The sequence below is a fragment of the Rutidosis leptorrhynchoides genome, chromosome 1 (genome assembly GCF_046630445.1).
Source record: "Rutidosis leptorrhynchoides isolate AG116_Rl617_1_P2 chromosome 1, CSIRO_AGI_Rlap_v1, whole genome shotgun sequence".
In the NCBI taxonomy this organism is placed as follows: Eukaryota; Viridiplantae; Streptophyta; class Magnoliopsida; order Asterales; family Asteraceae; genus Rutidosis; species Rutidosis leptorrhynchoides.
This window is the reverse complement of record NC_092333.1, coordinates 726357263-726384917: the sequence shown is the minus strand read 5'-3', so window position 1 is coordinate 726384917 and position 27655 is coordinate 726357263. Positions and strand designations below refer to the sequence as shown.

The 27655-nt window shown below is 34.6% G+C and overlaps 3 protein-coding genes across 5 annotated transcripts; all 3 read left to right on the top strand.

Moving 5' to 3' along the window:
- Positions 1–2793: 2793 nt before the first annotated feature.
- Positions 2794–9328, top strand: LOC139886347 (DNA repair protein REV1-like). Of its 3 annotated transcripts, none has more exons than XM_071870127.1 (20): positions 2794–3050; positions 3181–3304; positions 3438–3553; positions 3643–3719; positions 3804–4228; positions 4307–4447; positions 4599–4731; positions 4819–4907; positions 4984–5238; positions 5467–5586; positions 5738–5830; positions 6081–6140; positions 6615–6701; positions 6784–6864; positions 6939–7011; positions 7103–7171; positions 7384–7449; positions 7739–8579; positions 8734–8794; positions 8934–9328. In XM_071870127.1, the coding sequence occupies exons 1-20, from the start codon at positions 2860–2862 to the stop codon at positions 8973–8975; spliced, it is 3144 nt and encodes a 1047-aa protein (XP_071726228.1). In that variant the 5' UTR covers positions 2794–2859; the 3' UTR covers positions 8976–9328. The 3 variants fall into 3 exon arrangements, with proteins under 3 accessions (XP_071726228.1, XP_071726231.1, XP_071726230.1); XM_071870130.1 differs by having other exon boundaries at positions 2916–3050; positions 3181–3320; XM_071870129.1 differs by having other exon boundaries at positions 3026–3050; positions 3192–3304.
- A 15196-nt stretch (positions 9329–24524) lies between these two features.
- LOC139855060 (uncharacterized) lies at positions 24525–26266 on the top strand. The gene is made up of 4 exons (XM_071844320.1): positions 24525–24789; positions 24918–25307; positions 25413–25586; positions 25638–26266. The coding sequence occupies exons 1-4, from the start codon at positions 24525–24527 to the stop codon at positions 26264–26266; spliced, it is 1458 nt and encodes a 485-aa protein (XP_071700421.1).
- A 112-nt stretch (positions 26267–26378) lies between these two features.
- On the top strand, positions 26379–27380 carry LOC139855056 (uncharacterized). Its single transcript, XM_071844316.1, has one exon. It carries the CDS (start codon positions 26379–26381, stop codon positions 27378–27380), a length of 1002 nt encoding a protein of 333 aa, XP_071700417.1.
- The last annotated feature ends 275 nt before the right edge of the window (positions 27381–27655 follow it).

The following is a 27655-nucleotide window of genomic DNA, read 5'->3' as shown; positions in this document are numbered from 1 at the left end:
TTTAATTTAACAAAATTTGAAGTACTTAAACACATAGATTTTGCTAGAATTTTATATACATAAGAATTATATATGGAGTATATCTATTTCATGAAACAATCCCCTTATCTACTCATAACCATAGCTACTATATTACTTGTTTAGACCCACTCACTTAGAACCCACTAACTTTGGGTCATTCACCCATATATCCCACCATAAAACCATCGATTTAATATGCACTTTCATTCGTTCAAAGCTTCAAATCTACACAACTTGAGACAATCCAACACTTCTTAATTTTTTACCTTCAATAGGCAAACGTCATGTGTTTAAAATTGTTCAAATTCAGCTTCTTCTACTATCTTCAATTCATCTTGTGTTTATCCACTTTCTCTATTAAGATTTTTTTTTTGAAATAAAATCAACTTTTTACAATGAAACGCTAAAGTTAATAGACAGTGGACTGAAAACATAGTAGAATTGTGTTATAAAGTTATTTCATTATTAAACGTTTATGTCACATGTGTTGTGGAGAAAGGACTCTTAATGGAGGAATTATATGGAGAAAGAGGTGACATCATCAACCCATATACTAATAAATGGGTCAATTAGAGATATGCTTCAAAGATGATATAATAGGTAAAACGAAAAGAATTGTGGTTATATGTTATAAGTAATAGGCTATAGGTCAAAAGGTTTAAAAGGGCTAAAATACTGGCAGAAAAGTAATAGAAATAAAGCCATGGAAGCCAATGTTTAAGACGATTACTCATAATTGTGAAAAAAATAAACGTGCGCCTTTAAAAATCATAATGCCTCAAACTACATACACATAAAATCAATCATAAGCAAGGTTAGCTCAAACTGATGCTTAATGCAGTCATCTTAAGTTGCATAATAGTTACATATAATGATTACATCCAATTACTTATGTACTTATGTTTTAAGATATAAAGATAAGGTTTTTAAGATTAAATTAAACACCCAATGATAATATGAACTATACTTTAAATTTATCTAGAAACAGTTACGAAACACATATTCATAACCAATTACTTAAACCAAAGTAAAATCAGTGTTAAAGTAATGTTACGTACATTTGATTGTTTACGTAATTATCAAACACGATAGCACCTGCAAGTATTACTCTAATCTGCGATTATAACAACAATGGTTATATCAAAACATGTATCTTATAGTAAAACCCGTATCCTATAAGAAGTAATTGCACTAATGGCTTCTTCTTTTCAGCTCTTAGTCTCTTCAAATAATGGATTTTATTAACAATAACTTTCTTGAAACGATTCGAGTTATATTCAATAAGCAGATAATAATAGTATAGTTTTAGTATAAGACATAAAACAGACCCTATTAGCAAGACTGAACTTGACCCACTTACATATAATGGGATTACACTACCAACTACATGATCATACGGTTCTATATCAACGATTATGAACTGTGTCGTATCCGTATGAAGACATAACCTGCAAGCAAGATCAACCAAAAAGATGTCAGAGCGACGCTCAAAAAATAAAATACAACACAAAATCAGAAAATTATACAAACGCATAATGTTACAAATAACCTAAGACATGATGTTACATCACCTTTAGAAATCGGTGGTGATCATCGTCTTTAGAATAGAACTCTGAAATGATAGCACTTTAAATAGCCAACACATATGACCTATTCAGCAAAAAATATGGGCTAATTGATATTATCACCATCATCAATGTTGATTGGTTTTGAATTAATTTTAATTTGCACAAATTAAGCACCTTAAATCAATCTCTACAAATTCACATCTATTCCTAAAATAAATATATAGATTAGAATGGTGTTTTGGTAATCAAACAATTCAAGGTGATGATTATGATGTCATTAGGAAGTTTTTTGAAAATGAATGGTTGAAATTATTTAAGATTAAGTTAATGGAGGGCTACAATTAGTTGTTATTATTTAAGATGATCTATTTTCATCTTTATTAGTATATATAGTATAGAAGTATAGATATAGATTATTATTAGTTAGTAACCTTTATATACTATGTAAAAAGGGGTGGGGAATCATGTCTGATACCCACCCAATGGAAAAAATGGTCAAAACGATATTGACCCAAAGTCTAGTCTAAAAACTGCCAAAAACCCCCCATCAACCATAACCAACTTACCAAAACTACCCTGAACTCCAGGGGATAAAACATAAATTCTCTTATGTCTAACAAAAACTTCACCCAACCACTTCGACAGCCCGTATCTTCCTCCTCGTCCCGAGTTAAATTTCACGACCACATCATTAAACTCGAAAATATTTTTATGAACAAAACGAAACTAACTATATTCGAAACGGACACTTTTTAAAAAACGCTAAACACAACGACAGCCCGTATCTTCCCACTCGCTGCGAGTTAAATTTTTTCGACAACAGCGTCAGACTCGAAATAATTTTATGAACAAAATGAAAATAAGTATGTTTGAAACGGACACTTTTTAAAAAACGCTAAACACAACGACAGCCCGTATTTTTCTGCTCGTCACGAGTTAAATTTTTTCGACATTACTGTTAGACTCGAAATAATTTTATCAATAAAACGAAACTAACTATGTTCGAACCAGACAACTTTTAAAAAAACACTAAATACGACGACACCTATAATGACGCTTACCACATGGACCGTTTTCTCTTCTGTAAAACTACGTTAAATATGAATATGCAGGCCGAAAACCCAACCGCATCGCGCCAGTAGGATCCGAACCAGTTAATATTAAATATTTGATATTGTAAAACTACAATGTAAAGGGGAGGTTATCAGTGTTGGATTTCAATTTCAATTTTAATCTTCTTCTGTACGTCTCTGCTCGCCAAACAGAATCCATGAGTTTGGATTGTGCAAAATCAGGTTGTAATTCGAAGCGAAGCTTCATTTCAACAAATACAAATACAAATAGTGGTGGTAACAACTCGGGAAAAAAGAAGAAAAAAGATGGTCAAAAAACCCTAGGAATGGCTTGGGGTTCCAACTCTCGATCATCGTTTCGCTCTTCACCATTCAACGATGTCGGCAGGTTTTTTTTTCTTCCTATTTAAAAAAAAAAAAAATTTTTATTTTATTACTGTAAAACTAGGTCATAAATATAAATAAATAAATTAAAGTATTACAAAAATGATGGAATTTTGGTTTGTATATTTATTTAGTTATATGTCAGTGAAGAATAGGAAACTACATCAACAGTTTGAAGCCGAGGCTTCCACCTCATCTCATGGTGTATTTGATGGTGTTTCTATTTTTGTTGATGGATATACCGTTCCTTCTAGTCAGGTTTTCATTATTTTTGGTAATTTAGTACTGTAGTCATTAGTTTGATTTTTTATTGTGCTTCCTGTAATACACTGTTATTTTATCTTTCGGTGACTGTTTTGTGTGATTATGGTAATTGGTGAATTATTTTCAGGAGTTGCGCAGTTACATGTTGAAACATGGTGGACGGTTTGAAAATTACTTTTCTAGGCAGCTTGTTACCCATATCATTTGTAGTAATCTTCCCAGCAGCAAGCTCAAGAATTTCAGGTCTCTTCATTTTTCGTTTGAGGCTTGTTGTGTAGCCTTTTCAGTTTTTTAAAACAACCGATTTTAACTGTTGGCGATATATTTTTCAGGGCCTTCAGTCGTGGCCTCCCGGTAGTGAAACCTACTTGGGTATTGGACTCTGTTGTGGCTAATAAGTTATTGAACTGTAAGTTCTGCTCGTTACTATAAATCGTTCTAAATTACTTATAATAATTCACCAACTGTTACTTTATCAATTTTGTGTGTGTAGGGGAACCTTACCAACTTGATCAGCTAGCTAGTGAAACTAATAAGCAGCCGAAGTTGGTCGCATTCCTAGGTTTGAGAAGCAACCCAATTTCGGCTGATGTTGCAGATATGAATATTCATGAGGTTAATGACTCTGCAGAAGATATGAAGCAACAACCTAATCAAGAATCTGAATGCTTTGTGAGTCATAGTTGCAATGAATCAAAGGTTGAGGAACCAACCTGCAATGATGATTGTGAACTGGAAGTTGCTGAATTAAACGAGGTCATGGCAGAAATGCAATCCAAGTGTAGTCCTGGCGAAACTTCTGCATCTGCACGCAGTTGTTGCTCAAATACTCCTAATAATACAGAATCGTTATCGATGGTTCCAGTTTCTTCCAACAAGGGTTCTTTTGACCCAAATTTTGTAGAGAATTACTTCAAGGTGAGGACGGTGATATAGTGCTGACCATTTCAGTTGCATATAATGCTAATTCTTGCTTATTGCATGTTCGTTTCGCAGAACTCTAGATTGCATTTCATAGGTACTTGGAGAAATCGGTACCGCAAACGATTTCCCAGTTCATCTGATGGGTTTAGACCTTCAAGCTCTGTTGGTGCTTTATCTACATGTCAGAGAAATACAATTTTACATATTGACATGGTAATTTCAGTTTTTTCTTTATGTGTTGCTCCATCCACCATTTATACAGAAATTAACTGCAAAGTGCTTGTTTGTTGTAGCTATATGCTAGCGCCATTTTTCGTGATGTTTAACCTTTTATTATTACTGATGAGGACGTTTTATTTTTCAGGATAGTTTTTTTGTGTCAGTTGTTATCAGGAACCGCCCTGAATTGTGGGATAAACCAGTTGCAGTTTGCCATTCTGATAATCCTCGTGGTACTTCCGAAATTTCATCAGCCAATTACCCTGCTCGACGTCATGGTTAGACTATAAGCTGATACACTATTCTTTTGTCAGTCTTATGTAATTTGCCAGCTTTGATGAGGCCGTATCTTGTGTATTTTGTAGGAGTAAGGGCCGGGATTTTTGTTAGAGATGCCAAAGCACTTTGTCCACACCTTGTTATCGTTCCTTATAACTTCGAAGCTTACGAGGAGGTATGACTAATGATATAAAGATAGAATAGGCGTGGTTTCTTTTTTAGTACCCTAACTAACTGGAAATGTATATCAGGTAGCTGATGAATTTTATAGCATATTGCATCGGCACTGCAAAAGAGTGCAGGCTATGAGTTGTGATGAAGCATTTTTAGATATTACAGATATAGAGGTGGATGATCCTGAGGTATTAGCTTCACAGATACGAAAGGAGATATCAGATACGACAGGGTGTACTGCAAGTGTAGGAATTTCTAGCAATATGCTTCTGGCTCGACTAGCTACAACAAGTGCCAAGCCAGATGGTCAGTGCTACCTTCCTCCTGAAAAGGTCTGTCTCATGATCTTTCTTGATCATCTTTGGATGTGTTATGCATTAGTGTTTAATGAGTGGATCACAAGGGTAAAAATGAAGTTGCTTGATTATGTCTGGGTACTGTATTCAAAGAAGAATTTGTTTATGATTGATTGATTGATATGTCATTTGACATGGTCTACATGTGTTTATAATGGGATACCAACAATTTTTTATGGGTTACTTGTAATGTGGTTAATTCAGGTGAACGATTTTCTATACCAACTTCCGATTAAGGAACTTCCAGGTATTGGTCGTGCTTTAGAGGAGAAATTGAAGGGGAGACATGTTAGAACTTGCGGAGAGTTACGTATGATTTCCAAGGTTTTTATGCTCAATGATTTGACTTCATATGTGAAAATATTTTGTTAATAGCTACCAGTTTTAATATACACATAATGTAATTTGTTGTTGTTTAGACAAACTGTAGCTTGGATGTAATTTTTATTGTTGTTTCATTTACTGCATGTTTCAGGAATCTCTTCAAAAGGATTTTGGGCTGAAAACTGGTGACATGTTATGGAATTATTGTAGGGGGGTAGATAACCGTCTTGTTGGCATGATGCAGGTATGACAATTAATCGTGGTTCTTCTTTTATCAAGTTCATTTATATTTTTTCTTTTAAATAGATTTGAAATAAATAGTTGCTGTGAAGCTTGACATGTTAATGATGCATGTCTCATTCTTCCGGCCAATGAGCTGTCTTTTTCATTCTTATGTAAAACCTAAGCATTTTCATTTTTATGCATGTTCATAAATGTTTATAATTACTGATATGCATATTCCGTGGTGTTATTGTACTCATTTATTTTTGCAGGAAACCAAGTCTGTAGGTGCTGATTTAAATTGGGGTGTCAGGTTTAAAGACTTGAAAGATGTTAGTACCCTTCTTTAAAATTAAAGTTTAATTTAATAAATACATGATAAGAGCAATCATGTGTGGAATTTCAGAATTTTCTGACAATATTCTTTGAAGAAAGTTATTATAATTATTTCTTAATTTTATACTTATATAGAAAGGCAAATACTCACACACCCCACTACTTATGACGACTATATACATATTTGTTCATCCCGGGACCCCCAACCTCATAGTTGAAAGGGCATCACGATATTGTTAGTCCAATGGCTCTTTGGTTGTGAAGTTATATTACAAGAAGAAAAAGTAGTAAGAAGTTAAAATTCTATTAATGGGTTTTGAACAAAAGATCAATGTATTAATTCAAAGTTTGTGAAAACCAAAATCTGATTTAACTTTGTGAAAAACTAAAAGGCAAAAGGCTTATTTGATTTTTGTGGATGTAGTAATAAAAGATAGTCAGATAATTTCTAATTACATTTATGATTCCAGTGCCAAGCTTTTCTTTTGAACCTTTGCAAGGAGGTCTCTTTTCGTCTCCATGGATGTGGTTTAAGAGGACGGACATTCACACTTAAGGTTTGATTCTCTAAGGCTTTAAGTAACACTTGTATCTTGAGTTTATTAAAGAACTGTGGCGCTTATGAACATGTGAATGTAGGTTAAAAGGAGAAAGAGTGATGAAGAGCCAGTAAAGTACATGGGCTGTGGGGATTGTGACAATCTCAGTCACTCATTGACGGTAGCTACTCATTGATCTCATCTTTTGAATGTTTAGCCTTCTTATTCTGATTTGAGAAAATGATGCATCATCAGGTTCCGATGGCTACTGATGATGTTGATGTTCTTCAAAGGATAACTAAACAGATCTTCAATCAGTTTCATATCGGTAAAACAGCATGGCTATCTGTGTTTTATTATACTTGTAACTTTTTTTGGGTGGAGGGATAACTTTGATTGATATATATCAACTCTTGTAGATGTTAGAGAGATACGAGGAGTTGGCCTGCATGTTACAAAGCTTGAAAATGCAGACAATATCAAGCCAGGTATCTCTCCTCTAGCATCTCATCTGTAACTGAGAATTAACTTTTTGGTAAACTAGTACTCTAATAGACTATTTAAGAATGCCCAATGGTTTGTACGTACCCAATTCAAAATTTTACTTTCTTGAAAATATGTGTTTTACTTGCGATTTTACGGTGTTTTTTCAATCAGTTAAACTCAGCTTTGTCTTTCGTATCATGTGGTGGTTATGTAGGGAATGAAAGGAGCTCTATTCGCTCTTGGCTTGTATCCTCATCGTTTAGAGAGAAGGATAATGAAGGTACTTTTCATTTGCTTGTGAACCTGTTAATGAATATTATAGTTTAAATGTTTCACGTGAATTTGTATATGTAGCCTTTAACCTTTAGTATGCATCTCATTTTATATTGATTTGCTTGTTATTATACAGCCACTTTAATAAATGATGTAGTAACTTTAATAAATGATGTAGTAAGATATCTTGTTTCAGTTAGGTTCCTATAGTAGTCTACACACTAGAATTCATCTTTTTTTTCTGCACCCTATATTGTTATACCATAACAACTCTGTTAAAAATATGCATTTTGTAGATACAAAGGTGGAGCAGATTAGTGATATCCATGAGTCATCAAGAAAAAATTCAACTGTCGGTGCTACTTTGTCGAATCGGGAAACGAGTCACAATTCAGATGTCCCTGTTCCAGTCCCACCCTTGAGTGATCTTGATTCAGACGTTCTTGAGAGCCTTCCTGCTGACATTCTTTCTGAAATAAATGATTTATACGGTGGAAAACTCAAGACCTTCATGTCAAAAAAGCATAATAAGTCTGAAAGTAGTGGTGGTGGTGTTGTTGGCACTTCATCCATATTTCCTGGAGCAGGAGGAATGCAAGATAATGTTGGAGTAATGCCATCATCTTTGAGTCAAATAGATGCATCAGTCTTAGAGCAACTCCCTGAAGAAATAAGGGATGACATACTTGGTGGCCTCCTTGTTCCTGCACACACGACCAACCTACAAACTCCTCCTCCTCCTCCTCAGAGATTGAATCATGTTCAAGTTGAGTCTGAACCAATGGATGATGATGATGATAGTTCAAGCAACCATCTTTGGATAGGAAGGCCACCAGAGTGGGTGAACAAGTTCAAATTCAGCGGTTCACAGATATTGAGATTTCTTTCAGACACATATAATAATAGTGGGTTAGAAAAGAGAGGACGCTCAACCTCCTGTGATTTATCCTGGGTCTTACTTAAAGCTGTTTCTGCACCAGAGATATCTATCGGTGGAACCACTACTGCCGAATCTTCTTCTTCTGCTCATGACGATACCATTATTAATTTCTTATGTGACCTTTTCAAACAATACATACAACTAAAACTAGAATCAGACCTTGAGGAGATACACACTTGTTTTCGTCTTTTGAGAAGGTTGTTTGTTGTCTCAACTATACAGTTGCATGCTGTTACTGTTTTTATTTTCTTTCTTTCTTTCTTTCTTTCTTTCTTTCTTTCTTTCTTTCTTTTTCATTTTATTGGAATTGGAATTGGAATTGAAATTGAAATCCATTGTTTTTGGTACCAGGTTGAGTGTCAAGTCTAAGCTTTTCTTACAAGTGTACAACACAACCATTGGACAACTTCAGGTATGGAGTTGAAGTTCATGTCATAAACCACTATTAGAATTAGACATTAGAATCAGAATTATTATTATTATTATTATTATTAAAACATTTCTATTTGCTCTAGCTAGTTCAGTAATTTATTTTCTTAATGGATCAACAGATGACTGTGAGCAAAAAGTATGGCGCAAGTCTCCACATCTAATCTAAGCCTTTATATTTGTATAGACGCATATCTGATGGAAACAGTCTTAAGGTAGTTTTTTGGTCTTTCATCTGTTTAGCATGTTTTATAACGGATTTATATAGATATAAGCGTATTAATATAGTTTTGTGGGTAAGTTATCAATTTTCTCCAAAGTTAAAGATGGTTTTTAGAAGTCTACTGACATTTTTGTGACACACAGAATTGTGGCAGAGAATAGTTGATAATAATACGAGTGTAAAGTTTTCCAATTGTCTCCAATGTTAGGTGACCTTTTCATCGAGTAAAATTAATTCTGCATAGCTTAAGTGACTTTTTGTAATTATTGTATTGTATCGTACGTTTAAAAAATGCAATGGAATTCAAAATTCAGTCACGACTGCAGCCGATTAGTAATTAATAACTTCTGACCTGCCTACCGAATTTAAACAAGAAAGAATTCAGCCGCCAATTGAAAATACATGAAATGAAATTGTTGTTAGCTTGACCAGCCATCGTTTTATATTGCATTTGATGCCATACAAAATGTGTCTCCGCGAAGTTAAGAAATTGTTGAGATTAAGTTTTGGTGCCACGTTTTGGTTGATCAAAAGTGCTAATATAAACTCAAAGATCAACAAAATTCTGACTGTACGCAGCAGAAGGATAGCCTATACTTGGGATGTCCTAATTAGTCGTAGAAGATCAAAGTGTCAAAGAACGCTAACCCCCCTTTAGAATTATTACTCAATCTTAGACCATTAGTTATGGGGTGTGAGGGTTGTCATTAGAGATGACAATGAATCGGATATGGATCGGATGATGCCGTATTCATATTCATTTTCATTTAATTCTTGGTTATATATACTCATATCATTTAATTTCAATTCATTCATTCATATTTAATAGATTAAGCGGGTTAATAGATATCTATTGGATGTTAAAAAGATGTTATAATATTTCATCATGATATCATGATATCATGGTATATGTAATTAAAACAAAAACATAATATGACAATAAAAATATAACATGACTTTTAAAATTCATCTACAAGAACGTGTAATCTTTGTCGATGATATAATACTATTTGTTAAAAAAAAAAAAACACTTATTTAGGTTCATCCATATCCGTATTCATATTCATTTAAATTATCCATATATCCATCGGGTGGATCAGATTGATATCTACTGAATCGGGTGACCATTGACATCTAGTTGTGATGATAGACCATTGATATCTAGTTGTGATGATATGTGGTTGTAGAGGAAAGTTGTAGTCACTATGATCAGGTAGGAAATGGGTTATTAGACCATTTTTAACGCGGCGTCAGAGGGGTTCCGTCAGACTCGCTGAAGCCTTCTGACGCCCATAACGCAGCATCACAAGAAACCACCTTTTACAAACGAATATGTTTCGTACACCGATTTGATAAGGTACGGATCTTTTTTAGGTTCGGGTTCATTTAACCCGAGCCATCTACAACAAATTCATATTGTTCTTCCCAAACATCGTGCATTAACACCCGAAGAACAACATCAACTTTGGCTGCAACAAAACGCATTGTATGAACAAGCGCGCAATTTCCAAACTCCAAATACTCCGTTTACTCCGCGACCGGAAACTCTGCGTCCGAAAACTCCTCGTCCCGAAACGGTTGCGGAAACGCAAGATGATACGGTTCCGGAAATCGCAAGCAAGGAAACAACGAAAACATAAAAAAACAAGGTATAATTTTTTTTACATGTTTCGGTTATATATATATATATATATATATATATATATATATATATATACTAGGTTTTGAGCCCGTGCGATGCACGACTGCTCAAAAAACGGTTTTATATCGACCTGCTGTTTTCGATAACTACATACTGATAACAAAAACAAACACTAAGAAAAAGTGAGGTAAAAACTAACTTACATAGTTATGGTAAAAGTGAGATAAGTTTTTGTTTGACAAACTCTTAGGTATACACGTTCCTTTTTTAATCTATATATTCAATATTTATATTTATTTATTTTATTCGGTTTATTTTATTAATCCTCTTTTCAGTTAATGTTTTTTATTTATTTATTTGTTAATTATAGATTAATTGTAATTAGAAAATTTGAGGAATTGACATGTGTAAAATCCACTTGTCATCATTCCCTATAATTACTCTCATGTTGACAAGTATGCTTTAACACACTCTTTTTTACATAAGTATATAGATAATTTCGGATATATATATAAATATATATGTACATATTTTCGGATATATATTTTTATAATTCAGTTTTTTCTTATATAACTGTAGTTGTCGATCAAGTTCCGATTCAAAAAGAATGCATAGCATGGACCACCCAAGAAGAAGAGTGGTTGACGCAATGTTGGATCGATTCGTCTCAAGATTCCTGAAAGGGAAATTCACAAAAGTATGAATCGTTGTGGGGTTCGATTTATAAGAAATTTAATAACAATAAGCACGGGTGGTATAGAGGCGACGACCAATTGTCCTCAAAATGGAGAAACATCAACAAAAATTGTTCAGAGTTTAATGCCGCTTACAACGAGGCTCGCCGTAATTGGAGAAGCGGTGAGAGCGAGCTCAATGTTGAGAATCGAGCCCATGAAATCTACATACTTAATAACAAAGGGAAAAAATTTAATATGATGGATGCTTGGCGTTTTTTGAAAGATAAGTCAAAGTGGTACGTTTCCGGCACCCGTAGTCATGTTTCTTTAGATGCCGACGATGAAGAGTTTAATGTTCCACTTTCGCAAAACGATCTTTTGGACGATGATCCTTTTCCGAAGCCAATGGGCCGAGAAAGGGCAAAAAAGAAGGCTCGATCAACAAGCACGGGCACCGACACAACTCGTTCTTCATCACGTTCATCAAAAGCGGAAGAGGCTTTGGAAGCTATTTCAAAGCATATGGCAAAAACATCATCGGGCTATATATGGCGGAAACATCATCGGTTATAGCCCATGCGAAAAAGGAAGCAACACTTTAAACCGCGTTTCAAGGTGCTAGCATTTTAGCCATCAACCCCTCGGAAATTGATGACCAAGTCTGGAAACAAATGATCGAGGGGCTTCAAAAAGTGTTCCTCGACAAATATATGTACTTGCTCCAACCACCGCCACCACCAACACAAAACGACGATCAAAACAACGACTCATTCGAAGATGACTATTTTTTTTTAACTTTCGTATTTTTTCTGCGTTTTTTTTATTTTTTTTTCTTTTTCCCAATGTATTTTTTTCAGTTTTTTTTGGTCCGAATGTAATTTTTTTAATTTTATGAATATTAAAATAATTTTGCGTTTATTAAATAATATATTAAATTTATATAGTGGACCCTATTCGAATTTGACACAAATTTGTGACATTTTAGGTTATTGAGGGTCAAAGAGTGACACTGCCATGTCACACAGATTACACTTTTTGTCCAAAAAATGTATAATCTGTTTGTGATATTACAGGCAGAGTTATATATGGTCTTACGAGAAAGGTTGATAATATGACAGTTTATTTTCATTTTAATAAAAATTATATTAAAAAACTTATAAATAATTAATCACATTAATTAAATAAATTTTTCTAAAAAACGTATAAAATAATAAAAGTTTAACACAAAAGACTAACTAATAAAAGTTACCAAAATGATTATTCTGGATGTACATAATACATGTGAATAATGCCTTTTCTGTATGGTGAACTAGAAAAAATATGTTTATATGGTTCTATGTAAGTGGTGGACTAGTGTTTGGATGTCTGAAATTTTTTAAGACGACTCGAGTTCAATCCCAGTGTGTTTCCTTTCAAAAATAATATAAAAAAAATTCAAGGGATATTTTGATTTTGATAAATTAGAAAATAAATTTTGCAAGCTAATTAAGTTTTTGTGTGGCCAGAAAGAAGCTTCTAGGAAATGAAATGAGATGTCGACTATCTTAATTGAATATTGGGTGTACCTTGGTAATTTTGGGGGACGCCGATGTTTTTTTTTTTTTTTTTTTTTTTTTGTATCTAATTTTCTTTGAGAATTTTCGGTTGTTAGTTGTTACTAACGATTTCTTGGTTGTTTCGTTCAAGTATTGGCAATGGGTAAAACATCCGTAGCGCAAAAAAGAAAGGATCTCACTAATCTATGTCTAGGGTTTTGCGAAATCGGATGATTGGATTGAAAGAGAAGACAGAGAGTAGAGAAATGCTACATCAAAACAATTCTTATTGACAACCCAAGGATCAAAAGGACGATGAGAAAAATGATATCGAGGAGGAATATGGGAATCTTGATCCAATGGATTGCGGTGACGTTTTACTCCAAGTGACGACCATGTAGATGAAGGAATAATGGTGGTTATACGTCCCTCTTAACAATGTTAGTCCCATGCATATTGTGAATTATGAATATTGGTAATATCAAGAACACGTTGGGGCAATGAAGTTGGAAAAAACCATTAGGTTCTATCTGAATTTTTTGAATGAACGTTGATTTTGATAATTGACATGTGAATTTTATGTTATTAGAACTCTGAAGGAGTGGCGGATGATGACTTTAATGCCCATTCTCCTCGGTACAAATAGATACAATATACACGTTGTATGGGTATTTTCTGGGTAAGATAGTTGCTTTTCCCGTGGTTAAGAATTATGCGAGGAATGTATGGGAAAAAATTGGAATCGAGAAGATTATGAATTCTTCTTTTTACTGTTTGATTCTGCTAAAGGCTTGGGTGATGTGTTAGAGGGTGGTCCGTGGATAATATGCACTATTCCAATTATTCTAAACAAGTGGGCACCAAATTCCTCATTAACTAAAGAAAACTTAACTAAGGTGCCTGTGTCAATTAAGTTTTATGACGTTCCTCCAGCGGGGTATACAAAGGATGGTCTATGTGTCATAGCCACAAAAATCGAAAGACCTATGCGTTGGATTCTTTCACAAGCACAATGTGCTTATAGTCGTGGTGGACACCGAATTCTGCTCAAGCTGTGATCGAGGTATTTGTGTTAGAAAATTATAGTCGTCGTTAGCCGCGACCCCTATAACTTGGTAGGAAAGTAGAAGTCCATGATTTCCGCGATAACCGGATATGAATGGAAGCCGTCTAGGTGTACATGTTGTAATGTGATAACACTCAAAATTTATATATATTTTTTATACGCGTTATCGGTTCTCTACGTTATTACTTTGGACGATTTTTTAAAGAGTTTTAGTTAGAATATGATTAAAAGGAAGATTTATAATCAATGAGGTGTCAATGTAACTTTAGAGGAGAATTTAATATAAATCGACATCAAACCAAAACCAAAGACAAAAGACACGCGAACAAGATGTAAGAAATTTAGTACCCGAAACCACAATTATATTAATATATAGTACCCAAAAACTATATATTCATATATGTTCATTATAATAACAAATCACATATAATGAAATACACATACCTTGAAAATTGTATAATCAAAGGATATCGAAAACGATATATTAATCGTCTCACCGAAGGATACCGAGGCCCGTGTTTGACGAAATAAGAGTAATCATCATAGATACCGTATGTAACAAATGAATGTGTTCATTAATAAGATATTACCACGTAATGTGCCGAGTCTCGTGTTGAACACGATTCCCTTAAAACATATTCGTCGCCTACACGTCATCTGTTTCCCAGGGTACAACGGCCGAAGCAGCAGTACTGCCGGACTCGAACAAATGCCTGAAAATGTTGTCTTCACCGTAGCTTGTAAGCTAACCATATGTTTGTTCTAATGTCGTAGAACATTATTATGCTTACTAACCTATTATGTGAACTTGTTTGTGTGTTTTCCATCGCATTATCTAGAGAACAACTCTCAAAGATATATATATATATATATATATATATATATATATATATATATATATATATATATATATATATATATATATATATATATATATATATATATATATATATATTTGAGGGGAGAATCAAAAGGGTGGAAAATAATGACAATAAAATGTCATTAGTAGTCATACGTTACAAGATGTGAGAAGTCACACTTAATGCAACCATTCAACATACTTGTTTAACATCAATTTTAATTCAACTAATTGATTTTTCAACACAAGAAAAACATGAAAGTGCTGACGATGAAGGAATTGTGACCGCGAGGTTTCGATTGCGGTCACAAGGTTTAAATTGCGGGCGCGTGATTTTTATTGCGGGTGAGAGATTTTTATTGTGGGTGCAAAATTATCAGAACGAAGGATAATTTGGTGAGCTCAAATGGTGACCGCGAGATTTTTATTGCGGGTGCGAAATCTGATTTTCCTAACTTCGCGGTTGCAAAGTTTAAGGTCATGGTTGCGAAATCTTGACATACTGGACGAGATTTTTATTCCTTATAATTACTCCACTTAATCACCCCATTAGTTATCACTTAATTTACAAATTTTGGAGCAGCAAAGTTCGAATTTTGGGGTTTTTTTTATCATTGTTCTTAAGGTTTTAACATTTTGGATTCAATTTTGATCTCGTGTAATCATTAGGTAACATTTATTTTACTCTTTTGATTAATACAATGAGTATGAATTATTTATCTTTTTTTTTTTTTAACTTTCCTTTGCATAATGGTGAGTAGCTAAATTATTCGTATCCACTTAGATAACTGAACTTAGGTGATGGATTGTTTACCTTATGATTTTATATGATTTAATTGCTCGTGATTATGTTTAATTGAAGAATCATCGTTACTTATGCATGTTAATTAGTTTATCGTAAGTTTGTAGGTTAGGTTAACAATAGTTAATTTAATTAATGAACTTTGCTAGATTATTGACAAATAATTTAGGATTCGTTGAATTATATGTAGGAAACCAGTGTAATTAGACGTTAGCGATAATTTCTATTGTATGCTAATGTAATTGTGAGGTTAAATAGGACATCGAACAAACCTAATGTCAGATTATAATCTTGAGTAGTTAAAAGTTATTTGATCGCGTGATTAGAATCGGGACACCAGTCTAGCTTAGGGTTTATGAAAGTAAAACTAGACTAAGTTACATGATTATTTGACTAGTGGTGAATTAATTTTTATCTAGGATAGTGACAGATTCCAGGTTAAATACTTGTGAAAATCGACGGATAATTGCAGTGTCACCACATCATCAATTATTATAAAATGTTTAACAAAGCAATCATAGCCTAGGAATTGATTCTAAGTGGATACCATTCTCTTCATGGATTTATTGTTTGTTTGTTTTTTTTTTTAAATTGTGCTTTATTTAGTTTAAATTCAAATTTCTTTCAAAATCCCCTTTTAACTAGAATAATTATTAGTTTAAATTCCTAATTTGAATGCATTCCGTGGAGCGAACTAGGACTTGCTATTAGCTTCTACTACACGAATATGATATTTACCTATATGTGTGATAGTTTTAAGTGCTATATTCTTGCAATAGGAAGCATGCGATATGCTACCGCATCGCCCCAACTATGCGTTCTTGCTGTTCCCTCAAATCCTTGGAAAACATCACTTGGGTCTGACAACCCTTCATAGCTCCCTAATGTTAGCGGTAATACTGGTGCGTCTGGGAACAGATGATTTGCAATATGCCTTTGCCTTATGGAAAACAGATTTTCTAGCAGCTCTTGAGCGCGAGCTGGTTGCTCAAATGTTGGAGCTAGATGTTGCTGAGCTACTTATTGCAACAAAGATAATAAACTATTTGAACTTTTTGTTTGCCCTGCGTTAAAAGGATTGTATTGTGTGCTTCTGGTATAACCGGGAGTTTGTTGAGAAGGGGTACGGGGAGCATTAACAACTGTAGGGCTGAGTTGCACATACATTGGTGATGCGTATCGCGGGTTGATGGTATTATCTCCTGCACACTTGCAGGGATAAGCCTATGCATATTAGAGTCCACCATTGGTGCTGGTTGCACCGATTTATATATTTGGATAGTCCCAACATATGTTGTTTGTGTCACCCATCCGGTATTAACTAGCGACGTTGGTGATCCAAAATTCAGATTTACTAGACAAAAATTTATATTTGAATAAGGTGAGTTATAATTACTAAGCAGAATAACTCCTTCACAAGATCTTTGTAACACCGGCCATTTTTTTAAAATCATAGCGGAAGACTTTAAAATTAAAATCACAACATTAAATACATCATTACATAAATCCACGTAATTAAGTTTAAGTATACACTACGGTGTTACTTATTACAAAATACAGGTTACAAAAGTTCACATCAGAGTTCGCACGTTCAAACATGTCTTCAACACCTGCACCCGTCCTAACTAACAGTACCTAAACCTGCAAGAGTGGAAATGTGAGGGATTAACATACCACTAAGTGAATGAATTCTATCTAACAGACATAGCTTAACCATCACACATGCAATTAACAACACCACAAACATGCTATCTACCAACTAGCATACAAGTACAGACAATACGAAGATCGGTGGCTGATGCACCCGGATCGTGTCGTTGTTTTTCTCCCCGATTTAGATGAAAGAATGGATGGTGGATGGTGAGGTAAACTAGACGGTCTCCTGGGTTTTACTCGGGACGGTCGGTCCCGGTTGCGTCTCTCTGGTCGTTTGAAGAGCTGGGCGTTTTAGCTTTTCAGAGAGCGAGACTTGTCGCACGAGTACATTAGATGTATTAATATTTATAAGAGCTAGGCCTGGGCTGATACCCACAGTTATCTAATGAGTAGAAAGCGCAAGTATAACCTAGGGTCGTCACACGACTCAACAGTTTGCACGAGAATTCCAAAGTTTCTTATTCTAGATTTTAGTTAATGTTTTATTATACTTTTGTGAGTACTTTTCTGGTTTTCTAAATTATAATATAGTTATTGGATATTTTTGTGTTGCGTTTTCTGTTTTATCCCTACCTACTTAACTAATACTTAATATATATATATATATATATATATATATATATATATATATATATATATATATAGCTAGGGATAGATATATCTATTAAACTTCTATAGTGTATATCTTTTATAAGTTTTATTTGATACTATCGGAGATGATTTCTATTTTATTAAAATGTGATGTGAACTTAAAGCCCTCTTTAATTGGTCCGGTTCCAATTAAGGATGTCACCGGTATCTTTAAGCCAAGGGTGATTCTGACCGTAGGATAACTTACCTGTCCCCGACGCCGCATCCTTATAGAGTACAAACAGCCTTCAATAAGGTTATCCGAATAAGACGGAGCCCCGTCTTAACAATAGTGTTTAGTAAATGTTTTTAGAAAACATACGAACTATTAAATATACTTAACGTCTTTGTATTAAGTTCTTTGGTCTAAACGGTGGAAGAAAATAGAGTGCAATGTCTTTAACTGATTAGTTATATATGTATATATATATATATGTATATATATATATATATATATATATATATATATATATATATATATGTATATATATATATATATATATATATATATATATATATATATATATATATATATATATATATATATAGCTAGGGATAGATATATATATTAAACTTCTATAGTGTATATCTTTTATAAGTTTTATTTGATACTATCGGAGATGATTTCTATTTTATTAAAACATGTTGTGAACTTAAAGCCCTCTATAATTGGTCCGGTTCCAATTAAGGATGTCACTGGTATCTTTAAGCCAAGGGTGATTCTGACCGTAGGGTAACTTACCTATCCCCGACGCCGCACCCTTATAGAGTACAAATAGCCTTCAATAAGGTTATCCGAATAAGACGGAGCCCTGTCTTAACAATAGTGTTTAGTAAATGTTTTTAGAAAACATACGAACTATTAAATATACTTAACGTCTTTGTATTAAGTTCTTTGGTCTAAACGGTGGAAGAAAATAGAGTGCAATGTCTTTAACTGATTAGTTATATATGTACACAACTAAAAGACTTCATTTACAATCAAGCTGTTTGTCTCGACCGATATGGCCAGCCAGGTCCTTCCGTAATTATGCAAATATAATTTCTTCAAACTCACCCGAGATGCTAACCAAGATAATTAACGTGTTTAAATAAGATTTTTATCGTTTTAAATTTGAGTAAACCGTTAACCACACAAACATTTGGAAAGGGTAATCGTGAGCCAGAATTTTAGTTGATTAACTTTAAGCGTATAAAATAGTTTCCAATAGTTTTATTAAGGTTTATAGTTCGTACTTTAAAAGTTATATTAATGATTTTATTATTTAATAGATATATATGTAATATTCAATAATGAATATTACGGGTTAGCTGTTTATAGATATTACTATAACAATATATATATATATATATATATATATATATATATATATATATATATATATATATATATTAGTAATTATTATAAGAAAACATATAACAATTATTTTAATTATAAAGTCTAATTATCGCAATATAATATAAACGTATTAATATAATAGCTTACAAGTGATTAAAGACGATCCTTGCAATGCTTGCTATCACCTTGATTCACTTATGTATTATTCATAGACGAATATTACATAAGACCCGACTCCAACTCTTGCTCTAAGAAGTATAGACAGTTTCTTAGGAGCTTACAAGACCCACACTAATATATTAAACTAGCCTAAGCTTGCAGAATTGTGTTGTGAGAGAAAAAGAAGGGTGAAAACTCGGAACGAGAGAGAGTTATGAGTTTTCTGAATGATGAAAATGAACGTCTAAAGCCTCCCTTTTATAGGTGAACTTGGTAGCCAGTTTTGATGCCGAGTCGCCTGTTGCTTAACCACGAGTCGCCAATTTTCTTAACCAGGGTCCCTAGTTAACTAACTGGGTTGCAAGTTTTGGAAACTGGGTCGCCAGTTTCCATTTATGGGTCGCCAATTTTGAAAACTGGGTCGCCAGTTTTAGTTTTGAGTCGCTGGTTTCTGATTTTGAGTCGCCAATATAAGGAACTGAGTCTCTAGTTGAGTAACCGGGTTGCTAATTTTAAGTAACTAGGTCACCAGTTACCTAACTAGGTTGCCAGTTTTGAGTAACTGGGTCGCCAGTTGGGAGCTTGCACTCCGTGTTTGTCGTATACAGATTCTTGATTGTTTGGTAAGCACCGGTATACGTTCTGGCTTAAAATTCAGCAAAGGCTCTTTCTTGAGGTTCCTTAGACTGATATTAGTCACACACATCCCCCTGAATCATCTATGGAGGTTCCGTATGGTAGTATTTGAAGTTCTGTGAGATTAGGGTTTAGTGCGTGTAAGTCTTGAAACCTGTTGATCTTTGTATATGAATCAGACGGGCTTCTAGGTTCTTGTTAGATCTTCATATACTTGACTTGAATAAGTGCTAGCATCTCTGGTTAGTTATTTTGAGCTCTTGTGATGGTCTTCTAGGTCGGTTCTCTGAAATTAGGGTTATAAAATCCTAATATAGACTCTTTTTACAGCTTTTCCACAAAGTAAGATTTTAAAGTCTTGTTTAGGAAAACTTAGTGGATTAGTGCATTTAATGAAGTATTTTGCTTGAAAACATGTAGAATACAAGCGGATATCGTTGGTAAAAACATGACTTTTTACTTGATATCAAGTATCCCACACTTAGACATTGCTTGTCCTCAAACAAAAAGTGGATAATACTTTAAGTAAATAAAGACTCAGAAGACCATTACGTTCGTTCCCTATGTTTTATAAAATAAATAACATGCTTTTCTTATTATTAATCAGATATGACATTTCCTAGGTTGTCTTTCCAATTCTCACAAGCGTAGAATATACATGACTAAACTAATATCATCGGTGTTCACTCCTCAGATAAGTGTTTAGGGTGAACTATTCTAATATTTGGGGGTGCGCTCGATTAGCCAGTAATGTCTGCATTTATCGTCATTTGTTTGATCGAGAATCGAATCTCCACCACCTAAGTAGGTACAATGTCTAAATATCGACCATAATCAGAATAAGAGGTGGAGGGTGGTATTTTTTGTGGAGGTTATGGAGCTTTGAATATTTGACTTTTCGAAGTTATATATTCTGTTTTTGGGGGGAAGTAATTTGTTTTTTTAAATTTTGGTTTTTTTCGAATTTTTTTCAGACATCAAAATTAGGTAAAAATATGAACATTTGAAACAGACACTTTGTGCCGAATATTATTATTTTGGCGGTAAAACGTTCGAAGAAAAAAATGAAAACATTCAATGCATTGAATGTTTTGATTCTCAGTTTATTTGCATCATTTTGTTTTCATCTTGTGTGAAGTGTTTTTTTCAAAATTTAGCCTGATTTAGAGTTTAGGGTTTAGTGTTTTGGGTTAAGTCATAAACCCTAAACCCTAAACTCTAAACCGTTCGTGTTAAAATATTCAATCTAAACTCTAAACCTTAATTTCTAAACCCTAATAGCTAAACCCTAAGTTTTAACCCCCTAACTTTTAAACTCTAATTTTTAAACCCTAATTTCCAACCTCTTAAAAAAACTCAGAATCAAAACATTCAATGCATTGAGTGTTTTCGTTTTTTTCTTCGAGCGTTTTACCGCCAAAATAATAACATTCATCACAAAGTGTCTTTTTTAAATGTTCATATTTTCATGTGATCTTGATGCCTGAAATTTTTTTTTTAAAAAAACAAAAAAAAATTACTTCCCCCCAAAATGTGCTTCCCTCTTGATTATATATATATATATATATATATATATATATATATATATATATATATGTATATATATTCGTGAAGTTTCAGGGTTCTGAGGGGTATTGGATCTTTTGACATGATGCGTACTAAGCATAGCTTAGTCTATCTAGAGTTCTGATTTCCTCTCCTTCTTCTTACCTTTTTATTTGATTAAACTAGTGTGACACCGCTAATTTTTTTTTAATTTTTTTTATACGTGGCGGAAGCATTCTATTAAACAAATACGATATAAATGGTAATAAACATTTGTACAAACCGATGTCACGTGTTATTAAAACAAATTACATATTTAACTGGAAAAGACGTAATTACATTCTGTTTTTCAAAAGTACACGGTTCAAATTATAAAAGACCACATCAGAGTTAACCGTGTCAAACATAACATCATCTTGCCCGTCTTCTCCCAAAAAGCACTATCTACAAAAGCTATCAACCTGCAGGGAGGAGATGGAGGGGAATTAGCACGAAGCTAAGTGAGTACGACTAACTACAGGCAATAGTACACAGGAACCGTTATACTAATCATGTCGCAAAAACTAACACACAAACATCACCCAAGTACCGTCTACAGAGACTCTGGCGCTCAGCCAAACCATTAACCACCAGTTGATCAGACTGGGGTTTACCAGAAGTTCCTCCACCACCGTATGTATATACATAATCTATACGCGACAGACGCGTCATTCACACATATATACACCGCGATTGTCTAGGCTACTACATGAGGAACCCAACCCACATGTTGATCTCTCCTACCGAGGCTACTACACAATAGGGACGCACTGGGCTCCAACAGACAAGCATCAACTAACATGCAGTCATCAAAACATACTAACTACCATAGTAACAAGTATATCTAACAAGCATGTCAATCATAATATAACACGCTACTCTATACTATATACTCCAGTTAGTCCCACTCACCAAATACCAGTAACCAGCTCAGATAATCTACTACTGAGCGGCTTCCTTATCCTTATCACCTGAACATAAGGCAAATCAAGTTAGTTTCTGTTCGTTAACACCAAACAACACAATACAGAAATTTTTGTATCAAAAAGCGCTCGCTAAAATTTTTTGCTTAACACTTCTTCAAAATTTACACCCTGAACATCAATATACAAACGGGCAGCATAACGGTTAAAAATCAACATTTAGTAAAATATTTCACTACGAAAGACACTCGGTCGACTGTCATAGACAGTCGGTCGATTGTCTAAACTCATTCGGCCGACTGTCTAAACTCATTCGGCCGACTGTCTAGTCACTCGGCCGATGGTCTCTCACAGACACACTCTACCGTGGGTCATACACACTCGGTAGATGGTCTCTCACAGACACACTCGGCCATGGGTCATACACACTCGGTCGATGGTCGAGTCGGTCGGTCGAGTGTCAGGAGACACTCGGCCGACTGTGTTTATCTGCTGGTGTTGATGAACAAGGCTACGGGTTTCACCCAAAATCAACCAATTCTTGCTCTAGACCTCGATTACGACCTCAAAACTGACTAAATCGAAGACACTAAACATGTAGAAACATAAACCCACGAGATTTTGACTAAAACAACATCAAATCTAATCATTTTGACCCAAATTACACACTTTGTAAAAAATTACACAAAAACCCAAAATTCTCAAAGATTAAAACATGAAATGTTTTGATTCTTACCTTGATAGACTCAGTAAATCACAAGGAACAAGATAATAAGAAAAATTTGAGCTCAAGAACAAGGATTTAAGATTTGGATTTTGGTAGTTGGAAGAGATGAAGAACGGTGTGTGTGTTTGGAAAAGTCTAGAAATGAGATGAGAGAAGCAGCACTAGTCACTAAATTGTGGTTAATTCCCACACTGTGCGACACACGGGTATTTATCAGTTATTTGATATCTTTTGTACATCATTTGGCGACCCAAACGAAGTCCAATTTAAATAAACAAATATGTTCTGTTACCCTTGTCACAAACTGGTCCTAACCACATCATTAAATAATAATAATAATAAGTATTAATTAAAAAAAAGCATATAATAATGCAACACAACTTAAGGGCAATTTGTAACCTTAAAGCCTAGTTGAGGATGTTACAACTAGCTACTCGCATATATGTATGTGTGTGTGTGTGTGTATATATATATATATATATATATATATATATATATATATATATATATATATATATATATATATTTCTCAGTCCCTCTAGTCGGGTGGGCACCGGCCGGTCTTTCGACCAGATCCCCCTAAAAACCGTACGTGCGGGTCTCCCCGCATGCGGCTCATGCCATTCGAGGTGGCCCAGCCCAGCATTCATTCTAAAATCCTGTAGTGAAATTGAGACTGCTCGACTTCGGAAGCAAATTCGCGTATATATATATATATATATATATATATATATATATATATATATATATATATATATATATATATATATGTATTTGATCTCTTTACTTTAAGATAGTAACTTCTTTGATTCGTGTGACGAACATCGATCAATCAATCCCAGACTTGGAAGGTCTTAGGTGGTTAGGTGATCTAGCACCCTATAAGATCTAGATTCCAATCTTAGAGATAACTTCTTTAAGTGTAGATTTCATATCTTTTTTTATATATACGAGGCAAGTTAAACACTTTATAATAGAGGGAGAATTCAGAGAAAACTCCATTTTTAGATGATTTATATAATTTTGATTTTTCAAAAATTCTTTGCATGGAGAAGTTGAGTTTGGGTGAAGAAATGGTGATGAAATTTGAAGTGAGTGGTTTAAGAGGGTGACTCTTTTCCATCTCAAGTGTAATGGTGAAGAACTCAACTTCTCCATGCAAAGAATTTTTGAAAAATCAAAATTATATAAACCATCTAAAAATGAAGTGAGTGGGCTTAACAACATTAAAAATTTCATACCTATTACACTTGAGATGGAAAAGAGTCAATACTCTTTTTGGTCGAGTTTGTTTAAGAATCACTGTCGAGCTTATGAGGTTCTCGATCATATCATTCCTGCTACCTCTGACGCTTCATCCTCCGTCACTCAAACCTCTCCACCACATGCACAAACACCCTCTTGGGAACGACTCGACGCTATCGTTCTGCAATGGATTTACGGAACGATTTCTCTCGATCTTCTCCATACCGTGTTCAAAGAGGAATCAACGGCCCAACAAGCTTGGGACCGATTAAAGGGTATGTTTGAAGACAACAAAAACTCACGTGCCATTCATCTACAACATCAATTCGCCAACACACGTATTGATAATTTTCCGATGCATCTTCATATTGTCAAGAACTTGAAATCTTAGCCGATTAATTAGGGAACTTTGGACCTGCAATTGAAGAGGATCATTTGGTGCTACAACTCGTAACAGGTCTCAATGAAAGCTACGCCAGCCTTCGTTCCATCATCTCTCATAGTGAGAAACTACCCTCATTCAATGAAGCCAGATCCATGCTTATCCATGAAGAAACCCACACACAAAAACTCGCTGCTCAGGCTGCTTCCACCGACGCCACCACACTCGTATCGACTACCGGCATCACCAATCAATCGCCACACAACAATTCGTCTAATCGTTCTTCTAACAATCGGGGTCGAGGTGTGTATCGAGGAAATAGAGGTAGAAATTCGTTTGGAAATAGGGGCAGAGGAAGATCTTATTCTGGTGCATCTAGTTCCGGGTTTAATTTGGGTCACAATACAATTGGTCAGTACAGTCCATGGAGTCCTCATAATTAGGCGTGGAATAATAACAACACTTGGGCTTTACCCCCTTGGCCGTTTCCCATTACTACGTGGACACGCCCACCAGCTAGCAACCAGCAGCTTGGTCTTTTGGGCACACGACCCAATGCTAATTATGCTTCTTCTGTGTTATCGCAGCCTACTGACATTGACGCAGCTATGCACACAATGAGTCTCAACCCACCCGATGACAATTGGTACTTAGACACGGGCGCTACCTCTCACATGACCAACAACCACGGTAAATTTATGTTTTATTATCCAACATATTGCTCTAAACGTATTATTGTAGGTGATGGAAATGGATTGCCAATTCAAGGATACGGTCATACTCTCCTTCCTTCTCCTCCTACTCGTCCATTACATTTAAATAATGTTCTTTACTCATCTCATTTAATTATAAACTTAATCTCTGTTCGCTATCTTTCTAAAGATAATAATATTTCTATTGAATTTGATCCGTTTGATTTTATTGTGAAGGATTTTCTAAAGGGTACCCCAATAACACGATGCAACAGCACCGGTGATCTCTATCCGTTTCAACCTTCCTTGATGCAAGCTTTCTCAACTCATTCAGCTTTTTCCGTTTCATCTTCAAATTTATGGCACAAGCATCTAGGTCATCCAGGCGCTAATATTTTTCGTTCTCTTAGTAATATAAATTACATTCCTTGTAATCCTAGTAATAAAAATAATATTTGTCAAGTTTGTGTTTTTGGAAAACATGTGCGTTTACCATTGTATAATTCGTCCAACATTACTCATTCTCCCTTCGACATACTTCATAGTAACTTATGGATTTCACCAATTGTTAGCCATAATGGTCATCGTTATTATATGCTTCTACTTGACGATAAAACCAATTTTCTTTGGACATTTCCACTATCCAATAAATCAAAAGTTTTTTTCTATCTTTACTAATTTTCATAAATTCGTCAAAACCCAATTCGGTATACATATAAAAACTTTTCAATGTGACAATGACACCGAATATAACAACACAAACTTTCATCAATTCTGTGCCGCCAATGGCATGGTTATCCGTTTCTCATGTCCTTACACATCTTCTCAAAATGGTAAAGCCGAACGAAAAATAAGAGCAATCAACAATATTATCCGCACCATTCTTTCACAATCTGGCGTCCCTTCCAACTTCTGGCCTCACGCACTTCAACATGCAACTTATCTACTAAATATTCTACTAAATAAACTTCTTAAAAACTTATCTCCAACTCAACTCTTATATCACCGCATCCCTACCTATGATCACCTTCGAGTCTTCGGTTGCCTTTGCTATCCACTCATTCCTTCTACAAAAATTAACAAGCTTCAACCTCGATCTACTCCCTGCGTCTTCCTTGGGTTTCCTACCAATCATCATGGCTATAAATGTTACGATCTATCCACTAAAAAGATCATAATTTCCCGACATGTAATATTCGATGAAACCTCTCTCCTGTTTGCGTCTCACACCACAAACACCTCTACATACAAAGCATTTACTGATACTTTTAATCCAATTTTCTATAACTCTCCTCCAACAAACGTACCAACCACTAGCCCAACACCATCCAGTCCAATACCTAATACCACTCCAGGCCCAAATTCGCAAACTAGTCCACTTCGTGACCCAACTCCATCTACAGATCATGCTCATAATACTCCTACTGATACCTATAATATTACACCATCTATTAATTCTCCATCCCCTACTGATACATACAATATTACGTCTACCTCTCCAGCTAGTCCTACTACTTCGTCAACTTCTAACTCCCCTACTGTCAATACCACTCAACCTACTCGCACCATGACGACTTGCGCTATGCAAGGCATTGATAAACCGCGTGTCCCATTTAATCTTTCCGCATCTACTTCCAATCTTTATCCACTTCCTTCAAACCCAAAACAAGCCTTGACCAATCCTAATTGGCACCATGCCATGACCGATGAATACAAAGCACTTGTTGATAATAAAACATGGATTTTGGTACCTCCCACATATGCATGTTATTCGTTCTATGTGGATTTTTAAACATAAATTTCGTTCTAATGGTTCTTTTGAGCGATATAAAGCTCGTTTGGTTGGTGATGGTGTGATGACCCGGAAATTTCCGACCAAATTTAAACTTAATCTTTATATGTTCCGACACGATAAGCAAAGTCTGTAATGTTGAAATTTCAAAAAACGTTGAACTGTGTTCATGTAATCAATTACCCTTCGACTGCTCGATGATTCACGAACATTTATGTATAGATATGTATATATATATATATATATATATATATATATATATATATATATATATA

What these genes read in the sequence shown, in the direction of transcription:
- LOC139886347 (XM_071870127.1), top strand. Translation starts at nt 2,860, where the DNA reads ATGAGTTTGGATTGTGCAAAATCAGGTTGTAATTCGAAGCGAAGCTTC. An exon ending in ACTTCGAAGCTTACGAGGAG is followed by an intron (nt 4,908 to 4,983) that starts GTATGACTAATG and finishes AATGTATATCAG; the next exon opens with GTAGCTGATGAATTTTATAG. An exon ending in GCTACCTTCCTCCTGAAAAG is followed by an intron (nt 5,239 to 5,466) that starts GTCTGTCTCATG and finishes TGGTTAATTCAG; the next exon opens with GTGAACGATTTTCTATACCA.
- LOC139855060 (XM_071844320.1), top strand. Translation starts at nt 24,525, where the DNA reads ATGGAAAAGAGTCAATACTCTTTTTGGTCGAGTTTGTTTAAGAATCAC. An exon ending in TTTGGGTCACAATACAATTG is followed by an intron (nt 25,308 to 25,412) that starts GTCAGTACAGTC and finishes CACGCCCACCAG; the next exon opens with CTAGCAACCAGCAGCTTGGT. An exon ending in TCACATGACCAACAACCACG is followed by an intron (nt 25,587 to 25,637) that starts GTAAATTTATGT and finishes GTATTATTGTAG; the next exon opens with GTGATGGAAATGGATTGCCA.
- LOC139855056 (XM_071844316.1), top strand. Translation starts at nt 26,379, where the DNA reads ATGGTTATCCGTTTCTCATGTCCTTACACATCTTCTCAAAATGGTAAA.